The sequence below is a fragment of the Heteronotia binoei genome, chromosome 20 (genome assembly GCF_032191835.1).
Source record: "Heteronotia binoei isolate CCM8104 ecotype False Entrance Well chromosome 20, APGP_CSIRO_Hbin_v1, whole genome shotgun sequence".
Classification (NCBI taxonomy): Eukaryota; Metazoa; Chordata; class Lepidosauria; order Squamata; family Gekkonidae; genus Heteronotia; species Heteronotia binoei.
The window spans coordinates 23,733,706-23,757,487 of NC_083242.1; the positions used below are offsets into that span (position 1 = coordinate 23,733,706).

At 46.6% G+C, this 23,782-nt stretch overlaps 2 protein-coding genes across 2 annotated transcripts in view; both read left to right on the forward strand.

The window, feature by feature from the left end:
• The window catches only part of MOSMO (modulator of smoothened), a 62,691-nt gene extending 55,508 nt beyond the window's left edge, over positions 1 to 7,183 (forward strand). Inside the window, exon 3 of the mRNA XM_060261046.1 lies at positions 1,342 to 7,183. Coding sequence (XP_060117029.1) covers positions 1,342 to 1,526 — 185 coding nt within the window. The 3' untranslated portion in view covers positions 1,527 to 7,183. The remainder of the gene's footprint in view (positions 1 to 1,341) is intronic.
• A 6,560-nt stretch (positions 7,184 to 13,743) lies between these two features.
• The window catches only part of VWA3A (von Willebrand factor A domain containing 3A), a 71,382-nt gene continuing 61,343 nt past the window's right edge, over positions 13,744 to 23,782 (forward strand). The window contains exons 1-8 of the mRNA XM_060261040.1: positions 13,744 to 13,790; positions 15,551 to 15,677; positions 17,177 to 17,301; positions 17,378 to 17,449; positions 19,435 to 19,489; positions 21,405 to 21,503; positions 21,754 to 21,860; positions 23,227 to 23,352. Coding sequence (XP_060117023.1) covers positions 13,744 to 13,790; positions 15,551 to 15,677; positions 17,177 to 17,301; positions 17,378 to 17,449; positions 19,435 to 19,489; positions 21,405 to 21,503; positions 21,754 to 21,860; positions 23,227 to 23,352 — 758 coding nt within the window. The remainder of the gene's footprint in view (positions 13,791 to 15,550; positions 15,678 to 17,176; positions 17,302 to 17,377; positions 17,450 to 19,434; positions 19,490 to 21,404; positions 21,504 to 21,753; positions 21,861 to 23,226; positions 23,353 to 23,782) is intronic.

Here is a 23,782-nt window from a genome sequence, read left to right on the forward strand (position 1 = left end):
GGGCTTGTGCCTGTATCTGCCCTGCTGGCATGGCCGTGCTTCTCCCAGAGGAAGAAGCTTCTCCCTCCTCCATGTGCAGGAAGCTTGCCTGTCTGCTCTCCCCTTCCCCAGCACAGGAGAAGAGAAAGAAACTCACCAGGGTCAGAGAGCAGAACCAGCCAGTGATTCCCTCTCACTGCACTTCTGAAGCCATTGTTGGCAGAGTCCAGTTGTGCCAGCTGCCAGAAGCATTGTGAACTCTGTGAATGTCATGTTCGTTCTGTAAGTCAATCTGAGTTTTGATTAATTGGCTTGTGGAGTTCGGAGGGAGATGCCAGCCGTGGGAGGGTGGGGGTGAGGGGTGGGAATCTGTTCCACTTCAGCAGGGACCTCAGGCTGCTCTGGGAGTGGAAGAAGAGGGAGGTCCCCAGCGGAGCCTGCCTTTCCTCACCCGAATGCTTCTCAGCCTGAATTGTGCCCTTCTGGGGTGACTAAATTTGATGCTAGTTGTTACGACATTGTAGATAGTGTCAGAGAGGAGTTGTGCTGGTCTGCAGTAGAACTGTTTGATTCAAGCCCAGCAGCACCTCAGAGACAGTTTGATTCAAGCCCAGCAACACCTCAGAGACAAACAAGAGTGACTTTAGGCTTGCATTAGAGGTAAGGGTACAGATATTTTAAGCCAAATAAGAGGAATTACAGAACTTAAAAAAATAAAAAACCTGGTAATTTCCTATCATTGGCCAAACAACTGAACCAGTATGACACTGAAAAGCCCCTTGAGTTGAAAGGCTTGCTAGCTAGATAGCCCAGGCTAGCCCAGACTTATCAGATCTCAGGAGCTAAGCAGAGTCAGCTGTGATCAATACGGGAGACCACCAAGGAAGTCCAGAGTTGCTCTGCCTCTCATTTGCCCTGCCCTGGATGGCCCAGACTAGCCCAATCTTGCCAGTGGGTTCTGGCTGGTTTTGGAAGGGAGACAACCAAAGATGTCTGGGATTGCTATGCAGAGGCCACCTTTGTTTGTTTGTCTCTTGGCTTGAAAATCCTACCCACAGGGTCAACCATAGCTGCAGATTGCCAGGGGGGTGGGGTGGGGTGGGCGGACTAGGAAGGCTGCCCTTGCAGTTTTAAGGGTCTCTCACACTGCTGATTCTGGAATTAATTAGTGGAAATTCTGAAATTATTAATGGAAATCTGAAGGCGCCCTCTAGCGGCTTGCGCTTAAGTCCTGGCAAGCGGAACAGCAGAGGTCTATCGGCTAGAGGAGAGAGAACTGAGATGGATGGACCCAGCAGTGTGCATGTTCCCGTGTAATTAACTTGTCCTGTCACCAACTTCTTCTCTTCTCTTTCCTTCCAGTGATCCTCTTCTGCATGGCAGCCCTCATATTCCCAATAGGTTTTTACATCAACGAAGTGGGCGGCCAGCCTTATAAACTGCCGAACAACACCGTGGTCGGGTCATCCTACGTACTCTTTGTTTTATCCATTTTCTTTACGATAGTTGGACTTCTATTTGCTGGCAAAGTGTGCTTACCGGGCTGATGACCGTCCACGTCAGCTTCACTTGATCATGAAGGAGAGCAGAGCGTCCGGCGCATTCTCGGGAGGGTGCCTACGTCGGGCTGTCGCGGTCTTATTAACAAGGAGGTCTCTGATGTTGGTCTCGCTATGCACTTTGAATATTTTTTATTAAAAAGAGAGAGAGAGAGATGGGGAGAGCCGTTCCCATAAACCAAATACAGCCAACTTTCACTCATCCTCCTGAGCGCCTGGAAGAAGTCAGGCGTGCACTGTGAGAAGGAGCGAGCAGAGAAGGACACTCGACGACTGAGCAGGGGAGAATTCTCGACCACGGAGCGATGTCTCTCTTGCCCCCCACCATCACTGGACTGTGTGCCAGTTTTTAAATGTTTTGACAGTTTTGAAAGTCTCAAAAGAAAAAAGTATTTATGAACTTTGGTTGACCAGAGGTTTGCCAAGGGTGTTAAAGTGGGGCTGGCCCCACAGCTTAGTAGATTAGCATCTTCCTTCTGTGACAGGCAAAGAAGCGTTTGCCACCGGAAAAAAAAAAAGAGGTCAATTTCAACTTAACTGCACCCTGAAGCCAAGAGATCAAAAGAGGTTCTCGGAAATCTGTTACAACAAATTGCACACCTGCTGGTCTTCCCCCTGTCTGCCCCACAAGCTGTAAGAAACACACGGGGCGTAGGTGGAAAAAGGGGAATCCTTCCTTACACACACACACACATACGTATATATGCATACATATACGTATTTTGCTGATGCAGTATACCAAATGTGTATACATATGTATGTATATATATATATATATACGAACAAGCACCCTAAGAAAGCTTCTGGAAGAGAACTCCAAGCGCTTTGCTAGCAAAACACTATGGTGTGCAAAACTTAATAGGGAAAAAAAAGGAAAGGAAAACACACATACACAAACACACAAAGCCATTTCTTCTGAAGGCTGCCAAGCTGACAGGTCTTCAGTTTACCTCAATTTTTGTAGCAGCCTTTGATTTTAACAGGTCTCTTGTTTTTCTCCCTGTGCTAAGGTACAAACCCCATGCCTTTCTCAGTGCAATTTTCAGTTAAGCTAAAGTTTCTGTGAACGGTAATTTATTTGTGTGTTGCGGGGAATCGAAGGCAACATCCTGTCGTCATCGCCCTCCAAGGTTAAACCCCACAGGTGGGATGATGCAGTCCAGGGGTGGCCAGCGGTAGCTCTCCAGATGTTTTTTGCCTACAACTCCCATCAGCCCCAGCCAGCATGACCAATGGCTGGGGCTGATGGGAGTTGTAGGTAAAAAAACGTCTGGAGAGCTACCGTTGGCCACCCCTGATGTAGTCCTTTAAACTGTGAGCAGCTGTTGTATTCCTGGGATGGGCATCCTTTCCACCTCTCTCTCTCCCCTGGGCCTGGTTTTGGCTTTGCTCATCACATCAGTGTGAGTTTTTGCCACAGAATATCTGCCAGGGAGAGGCGGCTCTACTGGATTGTAACTAGAGCTTGGGGAGATTGCAGCACAATGGGAAAGTATTAAGTGAAATCCAGTCTGGTCATCTGGTGCCACTCCCCGTGTCTTGTCCCAGCATACAGAAGTATAACTGTGTTTTTACAGTTTGTAGCATCAAATGCCCTCTTGTATTCACTTGGGAGCCCAGTATTACTGAGTTAAAATGCACCAGTCGCTAAATGGATGTGGCTTTGATACTGTCGCAAAACAGAAGCTTTGGGCAGGGCCTTGAGGTTATGAGGAACAGTGGCTGCCATTCTTTTAGAATTAAATGAAAATGGGTAGGTGGTCACCACTAGGTGCTTTTCAATGCAACAGAGGGTGCATTGCCATCACCCTGAGGGCATCCACCAACAGCAGCAAGGTAATTTGTGCTGGGATTCTCCCGTGTGTCGTAGGAGTACTGTGAGGTGGGTTGCCTGGAGCCAGTGCCGTAATTGGCGCAGAGCAGAAAGGGTCTTCCAACATGGAGATAAATCCCCGACAAAGGCCAACATCTACTGATGTGTTTTTTTCTCTCCCCACCCCTCCCACCTTGGTTCTGAAGTTTAGGATTCTCCATGGTGGATGAATGGGGTGCATTTTGTAAGTGATCTGCAAATCATGCTAACTTTCCCATCACAGTGTTAATGAAAGGGACTAACTTGGCAATGTTGTCAGATTTTTCTTCTGTCGAATTCATGGTTGATTCTCTCTGGTGTTGTTTTGTTTTTGTTTTCTGTTTGTCCAAGCAAGAACTCATGAACACTTCTGTATTCTCGTCGCTTTCTGCAAATCCACTCCTCCCCTGGGCTTTCTGGTTTAGGTTCAAATGATTTTCAGATTTGTATCTTGCTGGGGTGCAATGGGTGGGGATTGGGACTTGGCAGAAAATCCCTCCAAGTGCTTTGAGGAGCTACAGAGCATTCTTGAGATTTAATTAGTCTTCCCCCCACCCCTACCCCAAGGACTGATACTTAACACTGAGCAATGTGACTGAGTTCTCGCTTTGGGTGCCCTAAGGGGACAGTCCTGAACTGACCGTAGCTTTAACATATTTTGATAAAAATGACTACTACTTCAAAAGGCTTGTTGTAAATAGTACCATGGGATAATTTTGGAGCTGGGGCAGTCTCAGTTACGTTCCCCTTCTGGTTCTGCTAGTCAGCCTGGCTCAGTTGTTGCCGGTGTTTGCATTATTCCTAGCTGCTTGGCCCACAGAAATGAGACTGAGGAAGCATCCGTAATCACTTTACCCACATCACTTGCTTGATTTTTGCAGGCCAGGCTGCTTTGGAAACCACAGGAGAAAGGCCAAGAAAGAGAATTTGGCAACACTACTCTTCTTACCCCAATTAATTGTATGGCCCAGGTGCTCTTTGCAATTAGGATGCAGAGCTTTTGCAGTAGCAGAAAGGCACATGGAGTTTTGGCTGGGCTGGTTGCCCTAAAGCTCAGTTCCATCTCTTTTTGCCCCAACTCCCATCCCCAGCCTGCCTTCCTCTGCATCCCCCTCCCCTTTGTCTGCGTCTAGCAAAAGTACGTTTCACTACTACAAAGGAGGAGGGAGGTCTTGTGCTTCTGACGGAACAATCATTGAAAGTTCATCCACCCTGATAGGATGGTGCTGCTGGTGCCACACAGTAACCAAAGTAGTTGCTGGGTCAGTTATGATGGTTGCAAAGGTCATGCTGCAGCACAGTCCACAAATGCATTAGGTGTTCTGATTCTTTCTCCCCCCCCCCCTTCCCTTAAGATAACACAGAAGAAAATATCTTCCACTGCATTAAATCATCTACTACTAAAACTTTTTAAAAATCCTACCAGCAGATTGTTCAGATTTAATGGGGGAAAGCATAGAGGAGTCCATGACACTTTCCTGAACCTGACCAGTTTGTAATCAATTGTAGCTCTCTAGAACACTAAGTAAGGAGACTTGTCCCAATGCATCCCAGGTGGTGGGATGGCTGCAAAGGCTTCAGCTCACTTGGGATTTGATGAATGGTGGAGCTTCACAAAATGCAACTGAGATGACCCCTCCTTTTCCGCCGGAGAGATCTGAAAGTGCGCATCATTCTCAAATTATAAAGTGGAATTTTTTTAGAAATGGGAGAGGGATGGGCAACTCCCGGGTTACGTGGGGAGCCTCGATAAATGAAGGCCTGTTTGAAGCGCAAGCGCTTGATTCTTCCCAACCATTAGACCAGCAAGTGGCGGTCCCGAGTTTTAAATCCGGTTCTGAGTTTTAAATTGTAACGGAAAGTCCCTAGAGAACAAAACCAAGCAACTCCAGGGTAATGGATTTGCTGAACAATGAGCCAAAGGAAACTGAGAAGGAGCAGGATTGAACCCACCTCCCCAGTTGCTTGTTGAACTGTTTATGGGAAGAGCCACAACGAAGCCAGAATCAGTCAAGAAATAAGGATTTCTATATCATGTGGGCATCGAATTAATGGGGATTGAATCCTCTCTTGGTCCAATTGAGGTATTTATGGTCTCTTAGAAGGGGGCGGGGGAGGAAGGTGCCACAGAGATTTTTCTACTCCATGGTGTAATTGTTAATGCCCTCTGGTCCAATATATGCAAGGAAGGTTTGGTGTTTGACCACCCTCCCTCAGGACATGGTTTAGTATAAACTGGGAGAAAAAATTGCCCAAAAGCTGCACCAAGAAGGGGGCGGGGGGGGAGCACTTTATGGTGACTTCTTCCAGTAATCACTTAAAACTAAGTTGGGACATGCGAAAGAAGGAGCTCTGTGTATATCCAGTCTAGGAGTAAAAGTTTAACTTGTCCACAAACTTTTTTTTTTTTTTGGTGGGGGGGATATATTTTTAGCTGGCAAAATGCATAGAAATGTGGTGCTTTCACTCTGTATGGTTTAAACTAGAAGCTTGGAGTGGGGGGAGAGGAAGAATGCTTGTCATTAAAAAGAGGTGGAAGAAAAGGTCAACGGTTTGCTTTTGAAATAAGGTCACAAAAAAAGCACAGTATTGATTCATATCAGAAAGATCATTATCGTGTAAACTGTATATAAAGCAGTTTTTTAATGGTGCGATTGTCAGCCTTCTGTCCGATACTCCCAATTTCCGACGTGCGTTTCTTTTCCCCACCTAGGAGCATCGCAGTCAACATCTGCGGACTGTTATGTCACTCCGGTTTGCACAAAGAATTCCTTTTTAGAAAAACCGAGGGCTCTCATGCCTGGGCCCCTTCAATTCAGTTCTCTCTGTGTGTCTGTGTGCACAACCCTTTGCCCAAGAAAACCCACAGAAGGCCTTTTGCAGTCTTGCCAGCTTTATTGATACCTGGGGCTGCTGATCTGTATACACTTCTACTCTGCTGCTGTTTCTCTCATGGCTGGAAGTTTTGAGATCGCAGGTGCCTGAGTGTATAACATTTTTTTTTTGTTATCGTCCATGTTTTTTGGTGAACGGAAGTTTGTTTCCTACAGTCACTTTAACAGGCCTATGGCGAATGTTCCTTGCCTCTGTGACCGTGTTTTATTTGAGCAGCAACAGCTTCCTTTCCTGTTGTAGGTGTTTGCAATGTGACTTCTCTGAGTGCAAGTCTAAGGTCTCGCTTCCTACACTTCCTGTTTTTACTCGCCTGTTGCCATACAAACCTCCCTTTTTTTGTGGGAATGGGTTGGGGTGAGGCCTAATTCTGCCAGTTAACACCCATAGAAGATGTAGAGATCATGTAAGTATCTTCTTCGGATGTAAGACGTATCAGAATAATTTTGCGTTAATTCTTTCTAAACACATAGTAGAGCTCTGCTTCCCCCCACCCCCACGAAGGAATGCATTTCAATTGCAGTTTGTCTGGCTTTTTAATAATTTAAAAAAAACTTGTGAAGGATGGGAAACAGAAGATGAAGGAAATTTTCATTTTTAGAAACGGTTTCGCTGCCCTGGGAGTTGCTAGTGGTATCCCTACTCAAGAGATCTGAGTTCAAAATATTGTGTGTATGTGGGGTTTTTTTTTCTTTCTACACTCTTCCCCCTGCCTCGGCCAGCAATTTTAAGAGAATTTCTTTTCTAATTGGTTAGGGCTTCCCCCCCCCCCCCCATGTTTCAATTAATTTCCAAAACAAATTGTTAATACAAACTGTACAAATCAGACATAATTTTCTTCACTTGTATTTTTGTTATTGAACAAGTTTATCGAAAAAATAAAATAAATTGTCTACTTAAAGCAGTGGGACTGGCTTGGTCTTAACAGCAAGACACCGAGGCATGTGGTAAGAGCAGCCACCTGCTAGGGTCAGTGAAAGAAGTGGCCATCAGAGGTCTGCACCCCGTCAGCTTCAGTCACAAAGTCCAAGGCCACTGTGGGTGGGAGAGACAGAACCAGAGCTGGAAGAGACCTCAGGGGTCATCTAGTCCAACCTCCTGCACAACACAGGAAATTCACAACTACCTCCCACTCCCCAGTGACCCCTGCTTTATGCCCAGAGGAAGGCAAAGAATCTCCAGGATCTGTGAACCAATGTGGCCTGGAGGAAAATTCCTTCCAGACTCCAAAGCGATGATTGGCACAGGAACATAGATGTGGAAGGGTTGCCTCCTTCTCTAAGCAGAGGTAAGAAAAGGGAAATGAAAGAGTGCAACTGAGCAGACTGTTGGTTCCAATTTCAGCCACAGACACGACATGCTAGATGTTAGGGGGCGTTTTATGTTCTTCCTTAGCACTATGGGAATAGGAGGGTTATGATGGATAAAAAACCTTTTACATGTATTATCTTGTTACCTTACTTTCTGGGAATTGTTCAGACACAGAGGAAATCTCAGCATGGTCCCAAATCTGTTTTGCTACCTCATTCAACCACCAGAGTGCTGGTTTTTCCTCACAGGCCATTAGAGGTCTGAACATGCCCTGAAGGCTGTCCCCTCGACACAGGAGAAACCTTGCAGGTCTGGGGTTATACTAAACCCTTGGTCACACATTGAACATCTGAAAAGATTTCTTATGGAATGCAACAGACACAAAGACAAGCTGGTTCACTGGGACCTGTAGAGACACTAAAAGCCCCAGAGGCTGGTTGAGGGGTGAAAGGAGGATGGGATGACTGTTACGGGCCTTCTGAGTGAATTTCTCTCAATGCGGGAGGGGCGGGGTGGACCTGAGGAACGTTTTGAGAGTTTCTGGGTGTGGAAGATAACTTCATAGCAGTCACTTATAGCAGCACAAATATTTAGGATGAAAGGTTCAGTAGGATAGAACACATACATGCAGAGGCCTACATGTGAGGTGGGAAATTTGAATTTTGGTGACAGGAAGTGACAAGGGGAAAGAGTTGGAGGGTGCTGACCTTTGACCTGGAATGACATCACAGGGTGTGATATCATAGGGGTCCCCAACCCTTTTGAGCCTGTGGTTATTTTGGGGTTTCTGACATCGGTGGCGGATGCAGGAACAAAATGGCTACCAGGAGAGGAGGGGCCAACCATAAAATGTCTGCCAGAAGTGGCTTTTACAGGTGACTTTCTGCCCCCCTCCGTTCAAGCCAGTGTGTCTCTATTCCTCCTGGGTGGTGCAGTTAGGAAGGAACAGAAGCTGATTGGCTGATGGAAGGAGAGCTTTCCTCCCCCCTCTCTTCAAGCTAGTTAGTCTCTTCCTCCTGGGTGTGGCTGCTGCTCAGAGGCAAAAGAGGCGACTGGCAGGGGGGGAGAGAGAACAGCTTTACTGCACCCCCCTCCCCAGCCAGCCAGACTACTTTTGTCCCCAGCTAGCTGCAGCAGTGCAGGGACAAGAGGCGGCCAGCACATTTGAGCGGGAAGGCCTGTTCTTGCACATGATGGCCATTTTGTATTTCTTCCGGCCTGCAGCAGCTACTAGAGGCAGCAGACTGGGGAACAGGAAGAAGGGATTTGATCTCCTCTTCCCCCCCAGCAGAAAGGCCAGAGGGCAGCTTACCTTCCACAAGATGACCATTGCGCTATGGCTTGTCAGACCCAGAGTCAAGGAAAAGACAGTTGAAGTTCAAGATCTTTATTCCAGCTTCATGGGCATACACACGCGTTGTTGGAACTGACCTCTCTGTCAGTTCCCCCAACTTATAAACCTTTGCCCTGACCGTTATAATTCAAGCCAAAGCGCGCCAAGCAAAAGTGGGGGTTTTGTGCGGGGTTTTTGCAAAGCTCTCATCACTGCAGGTGTTCGCTATCAGTTCATGGTTCATATCTCCTCCAGCTCTTGCCCTTGGTTACCTAGCAACTAGCCAATTCCCAGACATTCCATCCTCTCTCCAGATAAGAAATGACTTACAGTTATATCAAAGGCATAGCATGCGCATGGAAGCACAGCCTAGTGTTATACAATTGAATACACATGACAAGAGGAACAAGATGGAGTGACTCTTGACATTTTGCCCCCCCCCCAAGACCCCTTCCCCCCGGGTTTATTAGGATGTTTGTTGTAAAAGTCTTTAATTAAAGCCTTGCAATTGGTATTTCTGGAACTGACCCACTCGGCCTGACTCAAGGGGAAATGAGTCCATTTGATGAGATAGAACAGTTCACCACGTTTGATCTTGGCATCAAGGATTTCTTGCACTTCATGATGAATCTGACCACGAACCAGGGTCAGGGGTGGTGGTGGTTCCGTCTGAGGGTGCCAACACGAGGGTCCAGGGTCCTTCTTCAAGTAGCTAGCATGGAAACAAGGGTGGACATGTTCAAGGTTTTTTGGCACCCCTACCAAGCATTACATAAGAACATAAGAGAAGCCATATATATATGGCACACACACATACATACACACATACTGTTGCTAATAGCCACTGATGGACCTCTGCTCCATATTTAACCAATCCCCTCTTAAAGCTGGCTATGCTTGTAGCCGCCACCACCTCCTGTGGCAGTGAATTCCACATGTTAATCACCCTTTGGGTGAAGAAGTACTTTCTTTTATCCGTTTTAACCTGACTGCTCAGCAATTTCATTGAATGCCCACAAGTTCTTGTATTATGAGAAAGGGAGAAAAGTACTTCTCTACTTTCTCCATCTCATGCAGAATCTTGTAAACCTCTGTCATCATGTCACCCCGCAGTCGACGTTTTTCCAAGCTAAAGAGCCCCAAGCGTTTTAACCTTTCTTCATAGGGAAAACCTTTAATCATTCTAGTTGCCCTTTTCTGGACTTTTTCCAATGCTATAATATCCTTTTTGAGGTGCGGTGACCAGAATTGCACACAGTATTCCAAATGAGACCGCACCATCGATTTATACAGGGGTGTTATGATACTGGCTGATTTGTTTTCAATTCCCTTCCTAATAATTCCCAGCATGGCGTTGGCCTTTTTTATTGCAATCGCACACTGTCTTGACATTTTCAGTGAGTTATCTACCACGACCCCAAGATCTCTCTCTTGGTCAGTCTCTGCCAGTTCACAACTCATCAACTTGTATTTGTAGCTGGGATTCTTGGCCCCAGTGTGCATTATTTTGCATTTGGCCACATTGCCTGGGAAAGGGGAGTTCAGAGCTGTGGATTTTGTTCCTTAACAAATAATATACCCCACACTTTCACTCCCCGGGTGCTGCTTGAGAAGCTGAGATCCTCTTTGCAGACCTATTTAAGCCACCCAAAGCTCCGAATACCGCTCGGGGAACCCTGGAAATGTTCTTTGGAGGGCTCTGCCGTCGGCTGCTGCATCCTGGTCCCTGGGCTGGAGCTGTGTGTGAGTCTCTTCCTCCCTCCTCTGGTGAGACTGGTTGGTTGCTTCCGTTGCTGTTGGCAACAGAAATGCAGTTCAGGCCAGAAGTGCTCAGGAGAAACAGGCCGACCCTACAGCCCAGGGAGCTGAATAGGAAGGACTGGGAGTCGCTGGTGAGTCCTGGACTTTTGTATGAGACTCCTTTGAAGTCAGAGCCATGGGATCTTCCTGCCAGGGAGAGGAGAGAAGGATCAAGAATGACCTGGAGGCTCAGTTCTTCATTAGATCCCCAATTCTGTTCCCTTTTTACATTGGATTATATTAACCCGCTCACAGTGGTTTTCTAGTTCTCTTACTTTTGCTCTTCATTTTGTAGATTTTTGGCACAGCGTACACACGTTGTAACCATCTTCCTATGGAATTTAGAAATTAAAAATACAGTCTACCTTACATTTAATATATGTAGCGTACACAGCTAATTCAGGGATGTGCAGAAAACCTTGACAAGTGCATGCTGTTTTTGTGGAGTAGTTTCAAGTGCAAGGGAATCAAAATCATCAAGGCAACAGAGCATCACATAGCTGATTTATGCAAAATCCCAAGTGGAGATTTTGGAGGTTTGACTTTGGAGGCAAGGGAGATCAATGTGAAATGATCCTTTGTTTCTCAACAGACAGTGGTGACTTCTCTAAATGAGAGAGCTCTGGTCTTGATCTTGGGCCCAGAAGCCAGTATTATTGAGCCCCCTCTAGCTTATCCCATACAATGAGATCATCTGCTGAGGCTTCAGCCCATCTTCCAACTACGTGGAGAGAGGCTGTGGTTCCATCTTATTAGGATTTCAACACCATGCAAAGATACTTTTGTTTTCAGTAGACTTTTAGTTAGTGCTTGCCTTTTTTTTTTTAATGCTGCTACCCATGTGTTTTATCTTCCTCTATGTTTTTGAGTGCTTCTTGTAACTTCACATTTAATGCCATGAGTTGTGGGAGGTTTTCTACTGGGAGTTGCCTTAGATGTTTTATGGAAAGGGGATATAGAAGATTTTTTAATAAATCAAAAGCTATGCTCTGCAGCGGAAGTGACTGCTTTAAATAGCAAAGATACACGGAGTAAAGAGTATCCACAAGCACCTACAAAGTCCTGTTTCTTTACTCATTAATAGCTGAGGAAGTGTGCATGCACACCAAAGCTTATAGTCAGAATTAAACTGCCACTGGACTCAAACGTTGTTTCACTAATAACCATTCATTAATACCCTTGCATCAGGGGTTATTTAGCTTCATTTTAAATAAATGCACACACCCCGCCCTTTTATTATGCCGTTCTTGGGCCCCAAAACTGAGTAAGGATTTCTGCTTAAGTTGAGAGCAGTATGAGCAGTAGATAGCTAAGATTAAAAAAAAAAAATCTATTCAATGAACTTTTAATGACACTTTCAAATTGCATAGAATTTAAGGTAGTAGGGTCAGAGAGAGAGAGAGAGAGAGAGAGGGGCATATATTCAGAAAAACATTGCTTTTGTGGGGAATAATGATATGCAGTTATTTTTTTAAAGTTAACATTAGGCTTGCTAACTCCAGGTTGGAAAATTCCTGAGATTTGGAGGTGGAACTTGGAGAGGGCAGGGTTTGGGAAGGGGAGGGACCTCAGCAGCCTGAATCCCAAGTAGGTTCTCTCAGACAGGTACTCTGAGTCCGATCTGGAGTCATACAGGGAAACCAAGAATAACATAGGGATAGCAAACGCATAGCAAGCCCCCCCTTCCCCAAAATCATTTGCGATGGCAGCTGATCGGCAGGCGCCTCACACCTGTAAAGTAGCCATTTTCCCCAGGGGGGCTGATCTCAGTCGTCTGGAGATCTCCTAGTCCCTAGTGAGGATTTGTGTTTTTCCCTCCAAAATATTTATGCCATCCTAAAAACAGCAATGATTAATACAGGTAAAACAAATGAACAAGAGACTTTAGCACATAAAATAAACATCAGTAGATTTTTGAGAGATTTTAAAATTTAATTTTAATTTTAAAAAGCAAGATGTGAAGGGAAGGGGGGGGGAATCCGTTTAGGAAAGGAAAAGTCCCCTGTGCAAGCACCTGTCATTTCCGACTGGTGCTTGCAGTTATTGGACAACAGGAGAGCCAGTTCGGTGTAGTGGTTAAGTGTGTGGACTCTTATCTGGGAGAACCGGGTTTGATTCCCACTCCTCCACTTGCACCAGCTGGAATGGCCTTGGGTCAGTCATAGCTCTGGCAGAGGTTGGCCTTGAAAGGGCAGCTGCTGTGAGAGCCCTCTCCAGCCCTACCCACCTCACAGGGTGTCTGTTGTGTGGGAGGAAGGTAAAGGAGATTGTGAGCCCTTATGAGACACTGTCCTTGAAAGGGCAGCTGCTGTGAGAGCCCTCTCCAGCCCCACCCACCTCACAGGGTGTCTGTTGTGGGGGAGGAAGGGAAAGGAGATTGTAGGCCGCTGTGAGACTCTGTCCTTGAAAGGGCAGCTGCTGTGGGAGCCCTCTCAGCCCCCCCCCCCACCTCACAGGTTGTCTGTTGTGGGGGAGGAAGGCAAAGGAGATTGTGAGCTGCTCTGAGACTCTTCAGAGTGGAGGGCGGGATATAAATCCAATATCTTCTTCTCTGGGGTGACATTGCTTCTGCAACGTTTTCACGGCAGACTTTTTGCAGGGTGGTTTGCCACTGCCTTCCCCAGTCTTTTACACTTTGCCCCCAGCAAGCTGGGTTCTCATTTTACCAACCTTGGAAGGATGGAAGGCTGAGTCAACCTTGGGCCGGCTACCTGAACCAGCTTTCGCTGGGATCGACCTCAGGTCATGAGCAGAGAGTTCAGATCACAGTACTGCAGTACTGCTGCTTTACCACTCTGCGCTTAACCCGTCCCCAAAATCCCAAGGTGCCCCTTGTATGGTACCTAAAAGATGATGAAGAGAGTGTTTGGGGGAGGGGGCAATCATCCAGCAGAATTTCTGCTCGGGAGGACTGTCTCTAATATTGAAAGGCAACTGCAGATTATTTTGACAACAGGATTTGCGGTTATGGTTTGCTCAGGGAATTTGTTTTTTTCTTCTCTTTTGCTGAAACAGAGATGACGAGCAAGTTATTGGACGACAGGCAGTTCTTGAAGAAAGTGGGGTAAGATTCACCCTTGGTGCAGCAGAGGACTGGGTGGGCTCTCTCCAGCCAGAACTCCTGGCCCAAGTTCCTCTGCCACTTCCCGCTTCCTTATTACCACATGGGCACTTGAAGGTTAAAACCAGTGAGGTTGACCATCAGAAGTCCAGTTCTCAGAAACTACTTTCAATAATAGTCTCTCTTTCTCTCCCTCCCTCCCTCCCTCCCTCCCTCCCTCCCTTCCTTCCTTCCTTCCTTCCTTCCTTCCTTCCTTCCTTCCTTCCTTCCTTCCTTCCTTCCTTCCTTCCTTCCTTCCTTCCTTCCTTCCTTCCTTCCTTCCTCCCTCCCTCCCTCCCTCCCTCCCTCCCTCCCTCCCTCCCTCCCTTTCTAGTGAAACTGTGGGCAGAATTTTGTACCACAACTGGATGAAAAGTGGCAGGCAAGCATTTGGCCTGCCTCAAATTCCTTCATTTAGGGTTGCCAGTCCTAGTTTGGGGAATCCCTGGAGATTTGGGGTGGCACCTAGAGAGGCTGGGGTTTGGGGAGGGGAGGGGAGAGCCCTCAGCTGGGTATACTGCCATAGAGTCAACCCTCCAAACCTGCCATTTTCTCCAGGGGAACCAATCTCCGTAGTCTGGAGATCAGTTGTAATTCCGGGAGATCTGCAGATCCTGCCTGGAGGCTGGCAACCCTATGACCCCGCCCCCCATGAGGGTGAAACATTGATTACTAAGTCAAGAGGAAGAGTTTTGCCTAGAAACCGTCACAAAATGTCTTGAGTAAATGCAAAAGAAGCTTTTAATGAAGAATCAGGTAGCAAACACTTGTAGCAGGTGCACGCAAGACTACTTGTCTTGCCAGACTGACAATAAGTGAAATGTACAGTCCAAATATAGGTTACAGGTTAACGGCCCATCAGTTCTCCCACTTGAACTTCTGCCACCTAAAAGTCTTTTAATTAATTCCCAGACCCCGGCGTTGCTTTTCTCCAAGGGTGCATTCCAGTTCCGCAGACAACTTTCCGTTGGTACCCATCTTTCATTCCCAGGGCGACAAGATTAGGCCCAGGCTTTCCACAAGAATCTCCACTCTCTTGGGGCCTCATACTAATCTACATTACACAAAAAAATTATGGTGAATATATAGAAAGGTTTATCAGCACTGATATTGAAATGCAGAGATTAATACAGATTACTACAGTCATGAATATATGTGGGTAGTTACATACATAACAATACGAGACAATACAGGTGGAAATATATGTAAATATATAAACGGGTATGTGTGGATTAACTGACCATTCATTAGCAATGACAATACTAGCAAGAAAACCACTTGATTGTTTCTGAATCACAAATCTAAAACTCAACCATTGTCAGGAACTTGTACCTGACATTCAAGGGGAAGAGTTTTGATCTTTCAACTGTGAACCCGTGGAGTTGGTGCAGATAGTGTCTGAGAATAAAGGAAATGGGATCTGATGGATCTACACAAGACATCATGGGTTGCCAGCCTCCAGGTAGTGGCTGGCAATCTCCCGGGATTACAACAGATCTCCAGGCAACAGAGATAAATTCATCTGAAGAAAAGGTGGGCTGAATGGCATTATATAAACCCCTCTGAGGTCCCTCCACTCCCCAATCCCCACCCTCCTTGGGCTGCACCCCCCCCCCCAAATCTCCAGGTATTTCCCAGCCTCCATGGCAACCCTACTCTGGACTCGTCCATTAGCATCACATTTTATAACGATGCATTATGAATCCTTTCTCTCTTTTTTGCAGGGTAGATGCAAGCTCAAAGCCCTGTTCACCAGAAAGCCGAAGATCATGGCAGAAGCTTCCCCTAACAGACTGTGAATCTGACCATGGTTTATTGATTACTCATATCAACCAGGCGCATGATCTTTTGGTAAGGCAATGAATTTCAATGAAGGAAATTTATTTAATTGATTTTGTCAATCTCACTTGCAACATATTTGACAGTGAGCCTGGCTTTTCAATGCTCAATCAATCAATACAAAAAAGTATTGAATAAGGCGGCATTGTGAAGGGGGTTGGACTAGATGACCCTAGAGATCCCTTCCAACTCTATGATTCTGTGAACCTAAGTAATAAAACCAGCAAGTGCTAAAATCAGTAATAATCCAGCTGCATTCAGTTTTAACATCAATAATCCCAGTTTTTGTAAGGATTTTTATGCCATTAAAGGTTCTTGAACATGAACTTGTAAGAACAAACAGGCATGTGAAGGGGTGGAAAGCCACTCCATAATCAGAATCTCAACAGAAATAAGAAAAAAAGACAGGAACATAAAAATGTTTTTGTCTGGTGCTTGAAACTCAAAAAACTTGGTGCCAGGTGAAATCTCCCTGTGGAAGGAATTCTGCAGTTGAGGGGTCACAACAGTAAAGGCCCTGCTTCCTAGGGCTCCCCCATCTGAAAATGGAGGCACACAAATCAGGCCCTGAGAGGTGGATAATAAGATGATAGTCAGATTCATATGAAAGGAGGCAACTTTTATGCACCGATGGAATACCTTAGAAAGTTAATGAACCGCAACACAGGGGCCTCTTGTGAGGTCAATTCATCCAGTGAATCACTCTCTCTGTTGCTCAGCAGAAGTAGGATGTGCAGTTGGCCACTTGAGTTCTTGCTGCAGCAGCTGAAAGAACATCTTTTCTTGCCTTGAACCAGTTATATCTGTAGAGTCTTAAGAATTCCAAAATACAGGTGAGCAATTGTGCTCTCCAGGTTAAATGTGATACTGTCTATGATCTCTGAAGGCTGTGTATTAGGCACACCATTTTCAGATAGATATTGGGGTTGTGGTTTAGGGAATCACAGAAACTGTGAAGCATGTTTTATTTCAATGCCCATGGTATAAGGAAGCTAGAGAGAAATGGAAGCCACTTATGCCCCAGTGAAACAAGCCTCCACAGACATTTTAGTTACTAAATTTCAATGCACCCTAGGCCAGGAAAAACTTTTGGGGGGGCTTGTTCAGACCATGAGAGTTTGGGCAGCTTATGACAAAGACACCCTCTCTAACAGCCTTGCATTCTCCCTTTCATTTTTAGCTGGAATAGATCAGTACTACTCAAGACCTGTGGGTTAGAGGAAGGAAGGAAGGAAGGAAGGAAGGAAGGAAGGAAGGAAGGAAGGAAGGAAGGAAGGAAGGAAGGAAGGAAGGAAGGAAGGAAGGAAGGAAGGAAGGAAGGGAGGGAGGGAGGAAGAAGGGAAGGAAGGGAGGGAGGGAGGGAGGGAGGAAGAAGGGAAGGAAGGAAGGAAGGAAGGAAGGAAGGAAGGAAGGAAGGAAGGAAGGAAGGAAGGAAGGAAGGAAGGAAAACGAATATGTTCATATCTCTCTTCCTGCCTCCTGGCTTTCTTTTATCTCCTTTTGACCAACAGAAAGTGAGGAATACAGCAATGGTCTTTTCTGGATTGAAGGCTACCAATGACTGGATGCAGAGCTACAGTTTAGAAAACATGAAGCTTACACTGGACGATCTGATGAAGAGGGGCACTGTTGTGCTGTAAGTCTGGGGTCCTCTCCCTTCCAGGCTGACTGGCTGTGCTCTTCTCTTCATCTCTCCAATGTTTTGCTTTTAGGGATGAGAACGATGCAGAGCAGCTGAAGTTTACTGCAGAGGATGTTGGCGATTTTGAATTACGGCTGCATGCGTAAGTATCCAGCAGCCGTGGGAGCTTCAGCTGGTTGAATTATTCCCACACAAAGGACTCTGGGAAATAATAGTTTTTGGACAACACTGACAATTCTTTTGTCAAAGCACTGGCCTTGCCAATCTGCTATGGCATACCAGTTACTTTGATGGAACAGTTCCAGAGGGTAGGCATGCTGGTCTGCTGTAGCAGAGCTAGATTCGAGTCCAGGAGCACCTGAGAGAATTTGGGGATATGAGTTTTTGAGAGTCCAACTAGGGTTGCCTGGTCATCTTGCTGATCCAGCAGGGGGATTTAGAGGGGCATACTGCAGGTGGACAGAGACATCGCATGATGCCACCAACAATATGACATTACCCATAAGTGACATCATCACGTTGGGGATGCTCTGGTTTTTGGGCAGGCCCTATGGTAAATTGAGCTAAAACCATAGAGTTTTGGCGGGGGAGGGCGGGATATAAAAATAATTTTATTATTATTATTATTATTATTATTATTATTATTATTATTATTATTATTATTATTATTATTTTCCCAAAACCAGAGCATTCCCCCTGCACAATGACCCTATGTAGGGGAGGAGTTTCCCCCACTGGCCAGCTGGTCCATGGCAGAGAGAAGCTCCCAAAACTGAAGGATCTGCTGTTGGGACTGGCGGTCTGACAACCCTGGTCTGAGCAGCCTTCATCAGATACCATTCTGGACCAGTGGTGGTCTTCACAGGTCTGCACCAGCCACATGGGAAGCCTTCCTCCAAATGAAGTGGCATTTCTGTTGGTGGGAAGGAGGCTCCTGAACATGTAGGAAGGCTTCCAGCTTTGCTGAATGGTTAAATGCTGGCTGGTGCTTTCAGTTTCTGGGCCAAGAAACAGGGCCACCATTTCAGGTAGCACAGCTGGGGAAGACCCAAGCCTGCCAGCTGGAGACCTCAGAAAGCCCCAGCTAGTAAAATTGAACAATACTGAGACCGATTCCTCACTAGGCTTGTTCTGGCATCAGAGCTCTTTTACCTCCAGTGCTTCCATCCGATTTTGCACAAGCTGCCGCAGGGCTGCTACTTGCTTTGTTTCTTTCCCATGGCAAGCAGAAACCAGGACCTATTCCCCACTAGGCTTGTTCCAGAATTGGAGCTCTTTTTCCCCCAATGCTTCCCTCCGATTTTGCACAAGCTGCCCCAGGGCTGCAACTCGCTCCACCTCTTTCCCATGGCAAGCAAAATCCTCTGAAAACTGGTTTCTGCTTGCTGTGGGAAAGAGGCAAGGGAAGTTGCAGCCCCGGGGCAGCTTGTGAGAAATCAGACAGAAGCATGGGGTGGGGGGAGGAAAAGCTCTGATGCCAGAACTTGCCTAGTGAGGAATTGGTCTGGTTTTCATACGATCTTGCTTGCCGTGGAAAAGAGGCAGAGTGAGTCACAGCTCCGGGGCAGCTTGCGCGAAATTGGAGGGAAGCGTTGGGGAAAAAGAGTTCCGATGCTGGAACAAGCCTAGTGGGGAATCAGTCTGAATGAGATGCAGAGCAAATGTGGTGCAGGGGTTATAGTGTTGGTCTAGAATCTGGGAGAGCCAGGTTCGAATCCCAACTTTGCTGGGTGACCCGGAGACCATCCCACACACAGATGAATGTACTTCAAAGGTTTGTTGTGAGGATAAAATGGACAAGAGGAGAATGGTGTAAGTAATTTTGGGTCTCCAATGGGACAATGGTGGAGTGTAAATGAAGTTATATACATTGTCTCTTGTGCAGGAAGTCCCAGGGTCAGTCCCTGGAAGACGCCTGTTAGCCGGAGTTAGGCAGATTCTGGAGTTCTGAGATTCTGGAGAGCTACTGCTATTAGGGAATGACAGTCTGTCTCAGAATAAGGCAGCTTTCTATATTCCCCCAGCTAAATTGTGATGCAGAACAAATAAGACCATTCACCCACAATGCCACCGCAGTGCCACCACAAGCAGCAGGATCTGAGCTTGCTCTCTGTTTGCCTCTTCTAGAGTGATTGATCTTTATGACAAACGAATTCAGTGGCTCTTACAAGACAGCAGAAAGGTAATATGTCTCAGTCTGTTCAAGCAAAAAAGAAAGTCATAAAAACGAAGATTGAAAAAGCAAGTCTGATTCTCTAAACAGGAGTGTCAAGTATGTGGCCCGGAGGCCAAATCTGGCCCCTGGAGGGCTCATATCAGGCCCCCGAGCATCTGGCTGTCATCTGCTTCCCTACTCCCTCGCTCTTGTTTCCTTCTGCATAACAGCTTGCTTTGCAAGACTTGCTCGATCACACAGGAACTCTATTTTCTCCATTGGCTGAGGTTCCTCCCTTGAGGAGGAAGGGGAGGAGGGATAGCGTTTTGCCAGGCTCTCTCAATCACACAGCGGTGCTACTGAGCCAAACCTCTCCTCTTTCTATTGGCTGAGGCTCCTCCCCCTCCTCATCCCCTGGGGAAGAAAGGAAAGAACCAGAGCTTCCTTTGCTCAGTTCCCTGGATCCCGTGGGAGAGCTACAAAGAAAGCACTTTTAAAACCAATGAGTCCTAATGTTTCAAGCATGTTTTATTCAAAACTTTTAAAAAATCTTTGTGTTTGTCTGTGTCCTTTATAAAGTTTATGCCTCTGCTACCTAATCTTAAATAGGTATACACATGGCCCAGTCTGACATGACCCAGCCCTGCCCAATATGGCCCAGCCCAACAAGGTCTCATTTATGTCAGATTCGGCCCTTCATAACCAATGAGTTTGACACCCCTGCTCATATGTGTTCATAGAGTGGTTTATCTGAAGACACTCTGTAAGTATATGGAACATCCTGATTCATAGCTCAGGGCCAATTTGCCTGCTACAAAGTTTGCGCAACCAGATGGACTTGGATAGTTCAGTGTTTGGAACTCAATCCCTAGGCATGTGAAGAGGTCCAGTTCACAGTGGGACCATGGAATGTGGGGAGAAGGGATTTAAGCCTCCCCACCAGTGCTGTTTTCCTGATCTGAAACTGCTCCAGTTAACTGCTATTCACCCAGATGCAGAATCCTATGCATACCTGGGAACAGGCCATGGCTTGGTGGTAGAGCATCTGCTTGGCATTCAGAATGTCCCAAGTTTAATCCCTGCCGTCTCCAGTTAAATGGACCAGGCAGTAGGTGATGTGAAAGACCCTGAAGGGTAGTCCTCAAAAGTGCCCAACTAATATCTTGGGAGACTCCAAATCCCCACATGTATGCACATGTAAGTTTATACTCAGAATTAAATTTTGTTGGCCTTAAAGGTGCCAATGGACTCAGACTTTGTTCTAGTGCGGTGGTGGCCAAACTTGCTTAATGTAAGAGACACTAAAAATAAACATCAGTTGTTTGAGAGCCGCAAGGCATGAACATCAGATGTTAGAGAGCCAAAGGAAGGAAGGGGCTTTGAGAGCCAAGCAATATGTGTGAAAGAGCCACATGTGGTTCCCAAGCCACAGTTTGACCACCCCTGTTCTAGTGCAGGGGTGGCTGATGGTAGCTCTCCAGATGTGTTTTGCCTACAACTCCCATCAGCCCCAGCCATTGGCCATGCTGGCTGGGGCTGATGGGAGTTGTAGGCAAAAAACATCTGGAGAGATAGCATCGGCCACCCCTGTTCTAGTGGTTTAGTTTTTAAGCGGGTGTAACCAATGTTCCCTCTCAGATCTGGAGTCTTGTGAGCAAGAATTCTACTTTGTGAGCTACCGGCATTACAATTGTGAGCTACTGGCACTGAAGTTGTGAGCTACTGCATAAATTAGTATGTTCTGGGGTCATCCTTTCTGAGCTCAGACAAAAGCGTGTGAGCTGGAGGCTAAGCATCTGTGAGCTAGCTCACATTAACTCTGCTTAGAGGGAACACTGGGTGCAACATAAAGTTGGGAATGTAGGCAGGTAACCCTAGGGATCAGAATTTGATTGTCACAAGATGTGGTTTTCTCCATCTTTTTCCTTACCCCTTCCTTTAGCTGTTTGGTGTTATACAAGGGAGCAGAATTGGAGTTCTGATTGACACGTCTGATATCACTTGTGGGCCAAGACTCCTTGATTTCCAAAAAGACCTTTTGGTAAGATCACTGCAAGCACTGGTGCTTCATCAGCATGGCAAGAGGCGATTCAGGGTGATGCGGCTTGTGGAAAGGCAGCTCTTTCTCTGCAGAACTCAGTGCCGGGCTGCTTGGAACATCCCTCTGAAGTTCAGCCTGCATAGCAAATGGCAGCCTTTTCCTCTTGCTTGCTATACGTCGCCTCTAGTTTTGCCCTGGTTTATCTGTTGACTCAAAGCCTTAAATTTTGTTCCCTCCCCCCCCCCCCCAGCATTTAGTCGATGAGCAGTTGTGCTACGTGAAGCGCCTATATTTCCTTTCCTTTGGAACCGAGGTGTCGCCTCTTTGGGAGGGGTCCAGACCCATCAACGTGGACAAGTAAGCAATGAGCTGCTTGACACTTAACAGTGTCAGAACTTCAGCTAGGCATTCCCATTCAGTGGGTTTGCCTAGTCTCCGGGTGAAAGAAACTTCCTATAACCAGCATAAATTTGGTAATCTGGTTGTCAAGGCCAGGGGGCTTGGTACATCTTAGTGACTACGAAACATTCGTGACATGATCTGGCTATTCCTAGGAACGGGATATATATTTTTAGTGGTCTCAGAACTCCTTCTCTCTCCTAACGTTCAGCAGTTTCTTGAACACTGGGAAGGACATTTTTATTTTGCCAGGCCCTTGGAAATTAGGCATTTTAACAATTAATTGTGCCTTCTTTTCACGAATGGAGGAGGATGCCTGAAGCTGTTGCTGCGCAGGAATGTGTTCCGCCCCCGCCCCAAAAAGGTGTGTGTGACTTTGGGGCTCTCTCCACAGGGTCATCTTTGACATTTGGTCCTGACTATGCAGCATGTATATCCAACACGGTATAGTGGTTAAAGTGCCCAACTAACAGCTAGGAGACCCCAGTTCAGATCCCCACGTGTGCCATGGAAGCTCACTGGGTGACCTTGGACCAGTCACACCCTCTCACCCTAACCTCCCTCACAGGGTTCTTGTGAGGATAAAATGGAGGAGAGGAAACCAGTGAGAGCCATTTTGGGTACCATCTGGGGAGAAAAGCAGGGTATAAATAAAGTAAAGAAATAATAAGAATAAGATATTTATATCCTGCCCTCCGCTCCGAAGAGTCTCAGAACGGCCTGCAATCTCCTTTACCTTTCTCCCCCACAACAGACACCCTGTGAGGTGGGTGGGGTTGAGAGGGCTCTCACAGCAGCTGCCCTTTCAAGGACAGAGTCTCAGAGTGGCCTACAATCTCTTTTACCTTCCTCCGCCACAACAGACACCCTATGAGGTGGGTGGGGCTGGAGAGGGCTCTCACAGCAGCTGCCCTTTCAAGGACAGAGTCTCAGAGCGGCCTACAATCTCCTTTCCCTTCCTCCCGCACAACAGACACTCTGTGAGGTGGGTGGGGCTGGAGAGGGCTCTCATAGCAGCTGCCCTTTCAAGGACAGAGTCTCAGAGCGGCCTACAATCTCTTTTCCCTTCCTCCCCCACAACAGACACCCTGTGAGGTGGGTGGGGCTGGAGAGGGCTCTCACAGCAGCTGCCCTTTCAAGGACAACCTCTGCCAGAGCTATGGCTGACCCAAGGCCATGCCAGCAGGTGCAAGTGGAGGAGTGGGGAATCAAACCCGGTTCTCCCAGATAAGAATCTGCACACTTAACCACTACACCAAACTGGCTCTCCTTGAGTCCCAAGAGGTTTTGTGCCACAGACAACTGTCCACTTTCCTCCTCCTAGTTTATATGAAGCAAGGCAATGGGTGAAGGAACTAAGGCCCAGCGGAGGCTGCAACCTGTTGAAAGCTTTGAAGAAGGTCCTCGTGCGGAAAGAACTGGATGCTCTGGTCATCATTGCAGGAAGCTGGTAGGTCTCTGTCTTGAATGTAAGGCTCTGATTTCATTTTGGGGAGAAAAGTAACACTTAAAACAACTTAAACTTGACCATCCCAATTATGTATGAAAGTAAGTCTCATCTGGATGTGTCCAGAAAATCACATATGACTTTTATAAGAGATAAACTAATGCATCCGTGTAAGAGTTTAAAAAAACTGTTCAAGTAAGCATAAGAATATGCAGGATTAGGCCACAGGGTTATGGAAAGGTGTAGGGGCAGAAGGGGAGGAAATTAACCCACAACTAGCCAAAAAAGAGGTTAAGGGGGGAAATATGTATATAGAGGAAAATCACATGGTAATCAGCTATGCTTGACCCAAAGCAAATAAGGGGTATGCAGAAGTTTGAATAGGCCTGACTGGCCTCATCTCATTAGAATCCTAGAGTTGGAAGGGGCCGTA